Source organism: Trachurus japonicus, chromosome 17 (genome assembly GCF_045865225.1).
Source record: "Trachurus japonicus isolate A0001 chromosome 17, Traja_1.0".
Classification (NCBI taxonomy): domain Eukaryota; kingdom Metazoa; phylum Chordata; class Actinopteri; order Carangiformes; family Carangidae; genus Trachurus; species Trachurus japonicus.
Genome location: NC_140923.1, coordinates 19,053,704 through 19,068,081, shown reverse-complemented (window position 1 = coordinate 19,068,081; position 14,378 = coordinate 19,053,704). Strand labels below are relative to the sequence as shown.

Genomic DNA, 14,378 nt, shown 5'->3' with positions numbered 1-14,378 from the left:
ACTAAACCACACGTGACAACAGAGACGTGCAGCACTCATCTCTTTGGAACCATGGATGCTTGGTCTGTGTGGGTGTTTTTTTCATTTACTACAGCTCTTAAGTCTTGGCTTGAACCACACACAGAATTGAGGACAGGGACACAAACTATTCTGCAGAGGAGGAAGAAATCTTAAGATTCATCTGAGTGGTTATCGTCTCTGTCCAGCATGGGAGAAACAGTTGTCCTTTTATTCACTACTGAGCTTATCTCTTCTGCTAACTGCTGCTTTTGTGCTTCAAGCATCCTAAGGAGAGGTTGCATTTCATCAACATAGGTGAGTGCAATGGACTGCATGTGCTTTTATATAGAATTTTAAAGGTGATAAAATTAGGATGGCTGACTATACCATTTTATTATATTCCTGTTTAGGAAAATTGGAGGAACTCTATTTACATACACAAAAATGAGAAACATGTTTTAACATGGAAACTAAAAATTGACATTTACTCCAGGTTTTTGTCATGAATCTGTCCCCTACATACTCCATCTGTCTTTAGTCTTTTTCCCTACCCCTCCCCCAAACATGACATTTGCTTCACCCATTCCCCACAGCTAGTCTTCATGGAGGACTATGATGTGGACATGGACGAAGAGGAGGAGGGAGAAGTATTCAGGAGACAGGCCAAAACAGGCCACTGGTGGGAGGACTACGGAGATGGCAACTGTGACATGCAGCTCCAGCATGGAGGAAGAGGCTGCATGGTAAACAGCCGCAGCTGGGCCGAGGAGCTCCAGGATATCTTTACACCACAGGCAGAGGACTGTTATGGTGGAGGGCGAACCAGACTTTCCAGCATCTCTGTGAGTGATTGACTCTCCCTTTTCCTGTGTGAGCCACACAAATGCTGAATTACTCCCTCTTAAGTTAATTTATTTTGACAAAGTCCACCACAGCTCTGAACCAAACAGAGAGAGAGAGAGAAAACGGTTTAACATAAGTCCCGGTTTCTCCAAATAACAGACTTCTCAAGGTATTATAAAAACAAAAAACTACCACATAAAAAGCAAAAGCTGAGGATATACCATATACAGTAGGACAATATAGGCTTTGCTATATCTGGTTTCTGTATAGGTATATTAGTTATATACTCATATAATAAATGGATATAATGGCCCGAGTCTGAGGATATTTAGCCTCCGATGCTGATGACGGATGAAAAATGATTCAGAGTGTTGTGTTGTTTAATCATCCCACTGCTGCATTGTGACACAGCAGTGTGGGAACTAACTGTGAGTATGAGTGTGCGTATTTATACGTGTGTGTATTTGTGTTTCTGTATGCACGTGTGGGCATGTGCATCCTGTTCCTCCTTGTTTCTCTCACAGCTCATCACACTTGGAGTATGTGATGTGGAACGGGGCTGGAGGAGATTCCTTTAGGAGACAAAACAAACAAATACAGCATGTAATTAAAAGAAATTCACCGCCCAGCTTGGGGCCAAGATGCAGACACCATGTGCAGTGTTGCTACAAATGCACCGGCATCTATTAAAGGAGCTTTCATTGATCAACTGCAGCCTTTTTTTAAATGCTTTTGTTTTCCAGTGTTGCAGTCTCATTTATCAGACTATGTTTAGCCTGGCCTTTTAGCTCACAACATCACCCTGCCCTCATTTCTGTAAATCTATAACGTCTATCTCCTCTTATCAGGACAGATTTCTAGCAGCTATTTGTTCGTTTCACTCCATAAAGGAGCAACATAGAGAGAGAAAGTGTGTAAGGAAGATGGAGGAACAGATAACAGATGAGAGCTGTGGCAGCACTGAGCAGTCTCCTCCATTTCTCTCTCCTCCTCCGCTTCCGTCTCTTCCCACTCTTTCCTCTCCTGCTCGCACATTACCCCCCCTCCCTCCTCTCTCCCCTGCCTCTCTCCTCCCTCCCTCTCCTGCACGGAGCTGCAGTATATGAGAGGGTCTCCTGGGTCTAGCTTCACTGCAGTGTAGAAAAGGGCACGGCAGCTGTTTTAATACGATGCGATGAAGGATGGTTCACCAGGAGAAACGCGTTTACCAGGTGTGTGGCTCTGTTTGTGTGTGGTAGTGTGTTATTTTAGAGGTGTAGCTATGTAACATCATATTTACAGGTATACATGATAGGTATCCAACATGGACATGCTGCTGTAGATGAATCAGCCATACTGGCTGAATGGATGTGTGACTGTAAAGGGAGTGGGTGTGTTCATACGTGACAATTTACCTGCTTATCTGTGTTTCTATATCTTTATCTTTTACATCGCTATATATCTTTTACATCTCTATATGATTGATGTTCTCTATAAATCATACAACAGGCTTTATCAGTTATTCATACATGTAATTATTCTGTACCATAAGGAGCATTTGCCATACTATATTTTCTTCAGGGATGGTAAAATAGGTTGTGTGAGAATCCGTGTGTATTTGTGTGTACTGTATCTGTGTGTGGACGGTCTGCAGGTAAGGAGGTCATCCAGTTGTCTGAAGTGGATGATCGGGAGGCAAGCATTGGCTGGGGGAGTGAAAGCGATCAACTGTGATTTATGCTCTTACATCACAGTCTCATCTAATGATGCGTCACAAAAAGATTGTGTGTTTATGTGTGTGTTTGTGTGTTGCGCTGTTTTTTTGGCAGGTTATTTAGAGAGAGTACCTTGACGCACAAGAGACACATCTCTAATTTTAGCAGTGTTATTCAAAGGCTGCTGATAAGAGTGTGTGTCAGGCACACAGACAAATAGGCAGCCAGGGCGTTTGGCACAGTCCAATAATTACTGTGAATGCTTTCAGCACATTGTTCTTGAAATATTATTTTTATTTTTAGCCTATTATTATATTAAACTAATGTCTCCCATGATACCAGTATAGCATATAACCATGTTCTGCTGAAGCATTTTGTTTGTACAAAAACTGTGAATCTTTGAATCCTATGCAGCAAAATCTTTCTGTTAAAAAAGTTAACAGAAAGAAATGAAGCCAGCTACAAAGTGGAAGCTGAGATGAAGAGAAAATGATCAACTATTTTGGGAAGGATGTAAAATGAGGAAGTAAGAGAAAATGATCTGGAAGAGGAAGAAGTGAAAAGGTGTCAAGATTGAATTAGGGACCCTGAAACTTCAGGAAATTGAGAAATGACATGAGACTTCATGTCTGGAGATAAATATCAGTACAAAGAGACTTGTCATCTAAGGGAAGTTATGAAACAGCAGTGCAGAATGATGTCTCTGACCACTTTACTGTAAGCTTACTTACTTACTGTACTCTTCTGCTTTCATAATGATGATTACCAAAACCTTACAGAGCTAAAGTTTGGTGTTTTGATAAAGACAAAAAAAACCCTAACTGTATACTTTCCATCCATGTTAGAATAACATGTTGAAATATGATCAGGACACTGTTCACAGTAGGCTGCTACTTGTTAGTTTTGCTATAGCTACATAGCTAACAGTTTAAGGAATATTGCGTATTCAGCATGCAACTTTATTCCATTAATTTTGCTTTCATTTCTATTGCTTCTTTTCTTATAATTCATTTCACATGCTACACAGCTAGCCCCAGCCTGGTCAGATTATCATATTGTCAGGAGGGTATGCTCTCCAGTCTCCACAGTTATTCAGCTGGCATGCGCCAAGGTCTTGGTTCAACACATGCTCCACCCCACTGCCCAGTTTTGGATTAGCCAGAATTCAGGTGGAGCCAGTTGCTTCCAAGATGGCGACAGCTGAGCGCACAATCTGGGCTTCAAAGTCACTCTTCAGAAACCTATGGGTGACGCCACAGTGGCTACAGCTACCATACACTATAGACACAACCGGGTGATCAGAGGGCTGTCTATAAAATAAAAGAATAAACATTGTATGCACTTATACCTGCAAGTAAATATCCACTTCACCTGACCTGCATGTCTGTTGACTGTGGGATGAGACAGCACACTCATGTGAAAGACTTTAAAATTCCCTTTTAAATCTGCAGGAATTGCAGTTCAACATTTTTGTAATGGTTGTATGACAATGAGAGCCAGGCTATTGATCAATCTTAGCAGTAGAAGAGAGGAAACTGAAGATTGTTTTAAAATATGCTTTGATAGAATAGCATACAGTTTTAATGGCAGTGTAATATGTGGTTTTACTGCAGGTTTATCCTAATATGTAAGAAAATGGATTAGATGACTTTGCTCCATTCTTTCCATCTTCACCTCCCCTACATTCTTTTTCTAATTTCTCTCTTTATCCTCCTTCCAACTAGAAAATGCTTTGGTACCATACAAGTATTTATAGCTCAGATTTAAATAGCATTTAGCTAAATCAAATCAGACATCAGGCATCTCAATAATTCTTTCTTCCTACGAGTGTGTGTCCTGTTTGATCAATCAAGCAGAGACAGCAGCACAGCCACAGCACTTTTATTAATATTCTTTGTATTTGTCTATTTTTCTGGGTTTCTGGCAGGCCCAGAGGAATGAGAGAGAGTCCATCAGGCAGAAACTTGCCCTTGGCAGTTTCTATGACGACGAGCCAGTCATCTACACCAGCTGCAGCAAGAATGGCCCATCCTCCCGGTAGGTTTGAATCGAGTGTGTGTGTGTGTGTGTGTGTGTGTGTGTGTGTGTGTGTACACAAGTGTGCTATGGTTTGATCAGTGTAGCTTTTTGAAGTTGGTACATTTTTGTGCTTTAGCTGCTGATAGCTGACACTTTGGCAGATCGTTGCTGTATTCTATTCTGGGAAGATTCAATTGCTGATTAAGGGGAAAAAAACATTACGACTCATTAATTTATTTCTAAGCCTAAATATTACACCACATGCTATCAAATTGCCCATCATGATGACAAACCAGGACGTAAATATCAGACAGCCTGTGTAGCAACTTTCAGGTCCAGTGAAAAGCATGTATCCCCTAATTTGGTGATTTTTTATTTTTCAGACAATGTGAAAGATAATCTGTGGGTAAAGGATTTTTTTTTTTTGTCTTAAAAAGTAAATACAAAAAGAAATTGGGATATCTGAAAAATAGATCATCACAAAACAGAAAACATGACACTGTTGCAACTTTCACCATTAACCTCAGTGGCCTTTTTTTTAGTAATGTTTTTAATAGCTTGCGCTCAGTCTACATGGCAAATACAAGTTATTTGACAACCAGGTGAGGGAGCTGTTCAGTAACTCTGAAGCAAAGTGCATCTATTAACTAAGAGCTATGGCTACTTTAGGCTATAGCTCTTAGTTAATAGATGCACTAAGCTATACCATATGATATTTTTTACATGTGCTTTACTATAAAACTAACTGGAATAACTTGATGGCTCATTGTGAAGACATTTAGGCTAAAAACAGTAAGGTGCTTCGGGAAATCTGTGAATCATACAGTGGTGAGTGCAGTGGAATGGGAGGGGTTACACAAGTCCGTTGAATTACGCTGCTTGTCTCAGACTTGTCATCAAACAGAGGAAGAGAATGAGCAAATCACTGTCAACTGTTAATGCAAAAGGAAAGTGAAAGGTTTCCCAGAAAGTCACAGTATTGTTTACAGTCAGTCAGAGGGAACCATCCATGGATTGAACAATAATTTATTACAGCACCAGAACAAAGATGCCCCTGTATGGAAAGAGTATGAGGTGGCACAGTGGTTAACATCTGTTACGTACTGATTTGCTGAAATAGAAACTTAGCGATGCCCCCCTAGCTTCATGAGTCAAATAATAAATTAAATCAATCTTCACAGGGGGCTATAGATTTGATATTAATAATCTGATGCAAAAATCTATTAGCTTATCTCCCACTAAACTGTTACAAAATGCATCAAATGTGAGCAAATTATAGTTTTTTTAAAATATTATTTCTTCAAATAATTGCATTATTTGAGATGTTCTTGTCTATATAAATATTCTAATACCAATAAAGTTTTTCTAATAATTTTTTAAGGAATATTGAGATTTTTTTTTTTAGTTTTCATTCCAAAACCTATAAATAGCTATAAATGGATTGAGCTATATGGTAAATTTGACACGTGAAACCAGACTACAGTGAATCATTTTCCCACGAAGTTGATTTTTCATGTCTGTACTTGAGGTTAGGTTATTCAAAACGCATGCAGATGACAGATGTAGTGGGAAGAGTTGCATTACATCAGACAAAACATGGTTAACCAAAGCCACTACACCTACAATTTTATTCTGCTTTCTTGATGACGACTTTAACCTCCAGTAACTTTCTGCCACTTAGACTCTTTCATTGGAGGGGGCGTTGATAAACAATGGTCCCCTCCCCTCCCCCGTGGCGCTGTCTACTGTATGGGGAAGTCTGCCTGCTTTTGAAAGAGGAAGTGATGCCTTAAATAAATCCATGGTTCTGATTGGCTGTTATGAAGACATGTGACTTCCAGTGGCGGTTAATAAAAAAAGAAAAGAAAAAAAAAGTGCACCCTCTGGGATTTGGTTTGGGGGTGGAAATTCCAACACCACCCTGTCCAGTTTGTGAGATTTTGTACATGTTATTGTTCTCATCCCGGTGTTGACGGGGCCTTACTTTGGGTTGTTAGGTTCTTTCACTCAGACCATCATGATCTGGAAATGGGTGAATTATGTTTTGAGGGCTTGGAAATGTTGAGGTTGAAATGACTTCCGTGTAACTGCAGTGCAGGACCTCATGTTGTGTTTGTGACTTAATTTAGTTTCGCTGACACTGATTATGTCATACCTTGTCATACCTTGCTCTGACATCAGCACGTTCCTCACCACTGCACGGGATTTAAGAAACTGGTTGCAGGGCGTCACTCCATGACGTCATGGTGGCCTCTTGCATTAGGTGACGAGGTCCAGGCCAGGTTACGGTTGCTGTTCACGGTTGTTGTTTCTGCTGGATGGGGGCACACTCAGAACCCTGTGCAAGGCAGTCAAGTTCTTTAAGGATGTGACTTATTTTGAAATGCAGTATCATTTTACAAACACAAACCATGAAAAACAGCCTGGGGCCAAAAAGGCAACAATAAGTCGGTCAACAATCTCCACCATTATTCTCATGAGCTTCTTCAAAAAAGAGGTTATTAAATTTCAGGAGTATTTGGTATTTGCCATTGCCAAAAAGAAAATGAAATGACTGACAAATCAGCAAGGTTGATGCTGTCTCACACTGTACAAAAAAACCCAGCCAACTCTCCACTGACTCCAGCATCCTATACAGTTTAGTACAAAGCGCTAACAGATGTGTTTTTTTGTGGGAATTGTACAGGTATCACCTAATTGTTATTTGTTTGTTATCATTAATTTTACAATTGTACAAATGGTTGAACCTTTTTCCCAAACATTTCCTGGCCTTTCCACTTTCTACTCCTTTCTCTGAAAATGTTCATTTCTTTGAAACACCTGTCAGGATCATCCCGGATCATCTTGTTGAGGATGAATTTAATGTGGGCGCTATATGCTGCTGGCATTTCATTTGATGTTGTTTGTTTTGATGTTGTAACTCAATCTGTAAATTCCCTCGTCTCCCTATAGGTTTCATTATGACTAGAAGACATTTTGAGCGTCCAACTGAACAGCCACATTTTCTCTCTCATGTTCTTCACCCTTTGTGTTTTTTCTCCCAGGCTGCAGGGTGGGGTGAACCTGCAGGTGTGTTACGTCAATGACAGCAGCAGTGACAAAGACAGTGATGCTGAGGACAGCAGGACAGAGACCAGTTTGGACACACCGCTTTCCCCTGTGGTATGCGCAGCTTAAATGTCAGTGTAGTATTTGCGTGTGTGATTCTGTCCCCTTGCACTACTCTCATTGCGTTTTGTAATAACTAGAAGAACCACATTAGGTGTTACATCATTATTTCACCTACTTCCTCTCCAGAGCAAGCAGAGCTCTTCGTTATCAGACCGGGACACGGCGGAAGAGGACTCGGACCCGCTAGATGACTGCAGTGGCTTCTGGCGGGTGCAGAGGAGACTGCAGGAGGAGGCCCGGGTGGCGCTGGCACTAGCTCGACCTATGGCTCGAATGCAGGTGGAGGTGGAGAGGCAGATCCAACTGCACAGACGTTCGCCTGTGGCTGACTTGGTTAGTCAGTGAGAGAGAGAGAAACACAGATCAAGGATTTGTGTGTGAGAGTGCGCATGTGTGGGTGTTTCATTACCTCAATAAAAAATATGTTTCAGGGCAATAAAACATCCAAAAGTAATCAAAAGTAGGATGCTGTTTCAGTTAACAAAAAACAATTAATATCACATGACTTGCATGGTCTAACCAGAAGGTCAGTCAGTGTTCAAAGTGGATTTTGTGTGTGAACAGGAGAAAGCCCCAGATGCTGGTGAACAAAAGTCCAGAAAATCTGTCCAACTGTTGATGGCTAAAGTTCAATTGCAATCCCTGATAAATACCCACACATGCAGATTCAGCTGAGTTGGCCTCTACTGACAATTCTGGGCCATTTTGCACATTTTGATATTGTTTTTTTTCTTTTCTTTTCTGTGTGTGTGTGTGTGTGTTTATATATGCAGCTGCCCCATCTGCCTCACATCAGCGAGGGTTTGATGAAGAGGAATTTGAGGAGAGGGGACATGAGGGACATGAGTCTTGGACAGCTGCAAGTCATCACAAATGACTTGCACTCGCAGATCCAGAGTGAGTAGAACAAACACCCACAGAACAAACAGAGAGGGACACAGAAAAGACACATCGTCATCATCTGGAAGTACAAATTCCCCCGTTACAATTATAATTATGTTTGTGGAATATCAGTGTTGGCAGGTGACTCTAACGACAGACACTCTACATTGTGTTTAATAAATAATATCACTGAGAAATAATATTGACCTGAATTCAGATTTCCTGATATTTGGGCATTCTTTTGAAATATCAACATGCTAGTTAGAAGACTCAATCAGTGAGCCTTAAAAAACCAACACGGAGGCACATTCATGTTGCAGTTCAAAATATTGTATTTGATACTGACTCCTTTCATGACTACTATCTATAATCCCACACAGGTTTAAATGAGGAGCTGGTGCAGTTGCTGCTGATGAGGGATGAGCTGCATGTGGAGCAGGATGCTATGTTGGTGGACATAGAGGACCTCACCAGGTGAAGCTCTCACCTCACTGTCAATTCCCTGTCCTTTTTTAATATCTCACAAATTTCCCGCATTACTGTACATATTATGAGTGAGTCTTGTCATACGTCACGTGCTGACTGTACTCTCCTCTTTACTGCAACAGGCACGCCCACAGCCATCAGCGACACCAGGCAGAGAAAGCTATGTCTAAATAAAACCCCCTTGTCTTCACGTGTGTCCGCCTGCACACCATCCAACGCCACCGCTTCATTAAGTGTCACAAGTGTTAACTAACGAAACTCCATCTGTGCTCACTGTTTCTGGGGAGGTGAATGGGATGTAGTACTAACACACATGTAATGTGTCGTATCACAGGATGTTGACAAAGGACAGTGGTGATTTTCAGTTTGTGCAGGATTTCCACTTCTACTAGCATGATTCATTCTAGCATATTTCACAGTATTAGGGGAATCCTCTTGACACTAATTTACCTCTTTGTGATTTTGCACAGTACACTCATGTATGTTGATGCGGAGTCGGAGGGAGCCCCTAAACATCTTGTTTCTCACTAAGCTCAAAGAGGCTGATGACGTTCAGAGGCCACACTTAAAAGAAGATCAATTAACACTATCTTTTGTTTGTCTCTATAAAGATCAAGAAGATGTATCAGTTCTTCTGTAGATATGCCCTATTTAGCTATTTAATTATTTTCCTTCACTTCGAGCACTGTGTCACCACTGTAAACTCACTCACTTGAATTCACGATAATAACAGCTGTTGCAACAGAAAATAATAAACACTGGCGTCTGTGCTGCTAGCTTCACAGAGAAGTTGATCACTTAGACACAATACAGTTTTCACCTATTTAAAAAAGTTATTAAGAGCTAATCTGGAACACATTTTGAACTTTGTTGAAAGAAATTTGTATTTTTCAAATGTGGCCATACTTATAGATCAGACAAAATTATTTTGTGTTAAAACAAATAGACAGAGGAGGCAAAAGGAGGGGCATATCAACATGGAGAGCCTATTAATATAATATGCAATGTGATTTTTGTTAAGCTTGATTTACCAATGCTTAAAAAAAAGTTATAACGTAACATACAAAAAACATATATTAATGAATTACAAACTACAAATAGGCTATATCTATTTTATCTGTTTAAAAGGTTTATGGACATATTCTATGTAAATGTGACAAGATACTTTATTAACAGGATGAGGAACATGCCTTGTTATCTGGCTGTGTTTAAGTGTTTTCACTCAGCTTTTTAAGAATGTCATTTAACACAATGTTAAACTTCCTTTTTCTATTGTTTGCTCTATTGATTAATGTACTGTATAATGATTGTAAAGAAAAAGAATCCAATATTAAATGTTTCAATGGTGAGAATTGTTTTGTCTATGCTTGGATAGTTTTCATGAGACTTCATTTGCATCTCATGTTGCAAAGAAATCTGTTTGTAATGGTTTCAACTGTAAAATCAAATGATGATGATGATGAAAAAACACGTAAAAATTGTGTCATCAAGTGTAAAACTGGAAAGTGAGAGTTCTCTGTTTTTGCATTCTCAAGTTTTGCGCTGCATTAATGATGAGTGCAACTGAGTTCCTCTGTTCAGTCACACTCTGAAATTTCTCCTTAACACTTACGTAAGTGAGTTTTCTGAAGGATTACTACAGGGGGAACAGCTCTGACTGTTGGGGCAAAACTATGATACACTCATCATATGACTTAAATTAACTGTTTAAAAAACATTTAAAGTTATCATTATTTCCATATGGCTGCAGAGTTTTTATTTATTTATTCTTTGTTTCTTAAAAAAAAAACATTTGTGATACTTACGTCAAAAAAAACATACCTTTTATATTTTAAGAGATGAATCTTTAGGTGTATCATTCCCCTAAAAAGCTATAATCTCGTATGAAGACAGAGACCATACTCACAGATGGTTTTTTAAAGCTGTTATTTAAGGTTATACAGAGATAATGTGATAGGGAATATTTGCAATTTGGGATATGAATGTATTAAAAAAACATAACAGAGCATTGTGACCATGGAATAAATATCAGATTATGTTGAGATTATAGGACAAATCTCACATTATCATGCTATAATGGAGAAACTATCCCATTATTGTGAGATAAAGTTATAATTATCCCATTATCTTGAGATAACAGAGCTTTGTTTTCTCAAGATCACAAATTAAAAAATATTTGTGAGAACTGCCTTTCTCACCTTCTGTAAAATATAAACAAAAATTAAACAATGAAACTGATTTTTCATCCTAATTATATATAATAAATTAACTATGAAAATATCTATCATCTAAAAAGGCAGCTCAATTTACCAGATTGTTGATAAAAGTTTTTTTGTGAATGAGTGAATTAATGTTAAGTCTCTGTTTGTGATGATTTGTGAATTCACTGGACAATACTGTACCAATGACTGTTCAGGGTTACAGTTCAAAATAACATATAATTTCACTTTGCTCTCCCCTGTGAAAATGTCGACAATGAACAGTCATCATCAGCTCCATGGTAACCTTCATAAACATGTCTTTTACCTAGTGTCTGTGTTAATTCCAGTTTCACCAAGGCATGCAGTGATATAGTGAGGGGAAAAGGAAATTACATAACCTTTCAATTTACAGTTAGGTGTCAACACGCTGCTGTGAGAGGAGGAAAATCCCTCCGTCACTCTTGAGTATAAAACACCCAAGAATGTCTGAGTTCAAGTCAGAATCAACCAGAATCAACAGTCCAAGATGTCACTCATCAAGCTCTGTGAGTATGATACGCACTAACTGAGCAATATCTTCTCCCTGCAAGAAAATAGCTGAAATTCAAGATTTACTAATGGACTACTACTTTTCTCTTTTTGACAGACTTCACTCCTGCACTCCTGCTGCTGGTGCTCATCTGTCCTCTGTGGCAGCCCGCCCAGTCCATGCCTATGAAGGATTCAGTGACGGACTATTGTGTCTCATGCGGACGAGTACTTCTCCAGAACATCACTGAGACTCTCTCAAGGGTAGGCTTCCAAAACTAAATGTGGATTGATTACTCTTAAATGTGACTTTAATTTGCAGTTTTCAAATTAAGAAAAAATTCCTTCACATCCCATAGAATGACCTGTTCCATGGCATCAACTGCACAGTGCAGAGTGTGGAGCTGAACACAGAGACAAACACACCATCTGTGTGTGCACCAAAGGTACGTCCTGAGAGCTCACAATTTTCATTCACGTGTTTAAAACATGGCGGTATATTCTGAAATTAAAATCATACTATTCAAACTAATAGCAATAGAGTCATTTAATCATGCAACTTCATGTCATGCTAACAAACTGAATATTTACCTCTGTATTACTGTATAACTGAGCCACTGTATCACAATAATAATTGTGTTTTCCCAATAGGAATCAGCATGCTCTGGGATTGCTAAATCTGAATTTGATGAGGTTGGTTAAGTTATGTCTCTTTGTCAAAAAGTATTTTAGTTTTCATTTTATACATGCAAATTTATATTTTGGAAAGAAATGTCAAATCAAATTATTTAAGTCAAGGTATACACATTAAATATAACTAACTTTGCTGTCTTTCTTTCTAGGACTCATGTAGGACAAGCATCAGGGAGGATCTGCATCACTACTACAAATTTCTTGCAGCTCAGCCTGACCCTGCCAAAGGACTTGAGCAAACTCTATCCAGCCTCAAAGAAGTCATGGAGGTAACTCATTTTACATAATGAAGAGTATTTAACACATGAAAAAAATGACATTACCAGGCAATTTCTAGTCAGATAGCAGACCGTGTCACTTTCACAGTTTTTATAAAAGTTAAATACTTATGAAAGGCCGAAAGGGGACTTTGTGAGAAACACTTCAAGAGAAAAGTCTCATGTTAAATCACAAAACTATTTTAAATTGTACTATCAAATTGTTCAAGATATACAATAAAATGTGAAACATCACTTCCTTTCTCCCAACAGAGCTGCTTCCCGCAGTCTCGGTACACTGACTTGGCCTCTCAGCAAGTAAGTGATAGGTGTCCCTATATGTTTGTTTGTTTGTTTGTTTTTTCAAACATAGCTACATACTAGTTATTGTATAATAAACCCTTCCTAATGACTGTTTCTTATCTTCAAGGCTGCCAAACCTAGTAACACCTATGAAGAAAGGCTGAGGCTCTGCAAAGTGCTGAAGGGATTCCAGGTCCGCACCATCACTATCAACAGAGCCTTAGGATACATAAAGTCTGTCTAACAAACTTTATACATTCTTGTTTGTGCTCTGACACAATATATTACATATAAGTTACATTAACTACAGTAACAATTTGTGTTAGAGTCAAATGATGAATCTGACAGAAAACACTGTATACACAGTCTATTTCATTTTACTTTGACATTTGAACAGTATATTTATTATTTTTATTTAATCATTTGATTAATATTGAACATCAAAATGATGTGTTACAATAACTATTAGTGTATTTACACTAAACATACTATTTATTGACCTTTCTATTTAACTCTGGATTATTTATATTGAACTATTTATTGTTTTTATTCACTTGGTTTTAAATAAATATTTTACTGCATGAATCTTGTTGAAGAAACATTCATTTATTCACTGTTGTTTAGTCCAGAAAATGTATTACTGTGAGATGATATAAGTGATAGCCTACTGTTCTTGATCAAAGGAATATACGGTCACATTTCAGTCACTTTTAATGCCAACGGCCTACTTTTACACACCTGACTGTATTTTCCTGTATCCAATGAAGCCTGACCAGCCGAGCATTGTGAAAGTCATTATTTACTAGATGCAGGAGGGTTTTGTTCAAACTTTATTTGGAAAGTCCAAAGCTATTAATTTATTATCAGGTGACCATAATAAAGTCACCGAAAAGTCTTTTGAGATCCAAAACGATGTGAAATTCAGTTAAAAGGAATTTGGTGTGCAGTGTGGTGTTTGTATTAGGCTAATCAAAAAGCAGCAGGGTTTCCACTGCTAAACAGTTCAGATTTATCCTTAGAGTCAATTGTAACACACAAGATAGCCATTAGCAAGGTGCTCTATACTGGTCCAGACAATGTTGTATAATGTGTTGGTCAGAACATATGAAATTTTCATAATTTCATTACTAAACAAAACCTTTATTAACTTGTTCAGTTCAGTGCCAAACAGTCCTACCATTTGCAATAACGGAAATAATCGACTGGAAATAACATTTTGAAAGGGCAGGTAAGCTGTGTTGGTTATTCACAAACCTCACTGAAAGTGAAATACTAGAGCATTTTGCTTTATTCTTCACCCT

At 38.6% G+C, this 14,378-nt stretch overlaps 1 protein-coding gene across 2 annotated transcripts; it reads left to right on the top strand.

Annotated features, from left to right (window-relative positions):
- The first annotated feature begins 133 nt into the window (after window positions 1-133).
- LOC146970509 (schwannomin-interacting protein 1-like) lies at window positions 134-10,418 on the top strand. Of its 2 annotated transcripts, XM_085804684.1 has the most exons (8): window positions 134-315; window positions 594-842; window positions 4,465-4,574; window positions 7,601-7,718; window positions 7,854-8,060; window positions 8,501-8,624; window positions 8,990-9,083; window positions 9,218-10,418. In XM_085804684.1, the coding sequence occupies exons 2-8, from the start codon at window positions 603-605 to the stop codon at window positions 9,267-9,269; spliced, it is 945 nt and encodes a 314-aa protein (XP_085660810.1). In that variant the 5' UTR covers window positions 134-315; window positions 594-602; the 3' UTR covers window positions 9,270-10,418. The 2 variants fall into 2 exon arrangements, with proteins under 2 accessions (XP_085660810.1, XP_085660811.1); XM_085804685.1 differs by lacking the exons at window positions 134-315; window positions 594-842 and adding an exon at window positions 1,824-2,054.
- The last annotated feature ends 3,960 nt before the right edge of the window (window positions 10,419-14,378 follow it).

What these genes read in the sequence shown, in the direction of transcription:
- LOC146970509 (XM_085804684.1), top strand. Translation starts at nt 603, where the DNA reads ATGGAGGACTATGATGTGGACATGGACGAAGAGGAGGAGGGAGAAGTA. An exon ending in AAGAATGGCCCATCCTCCCG is followed by an intron (nt 4,575 to 7,600) that starts GTAGGTTTGAAT and finishes TTTTTCTCCCAG; the next exon opens with GCTGCAGGGTGGGGTGAACC. An exon ending in GACATAGAGGACCTCACCAG is followed by an intron (nt 9,084 to 9,217) that starts GTGAAGCTCTCA and finishes TTACTGCAACAG; the next exon opens with GCACGCCCACAGCCATCAGC.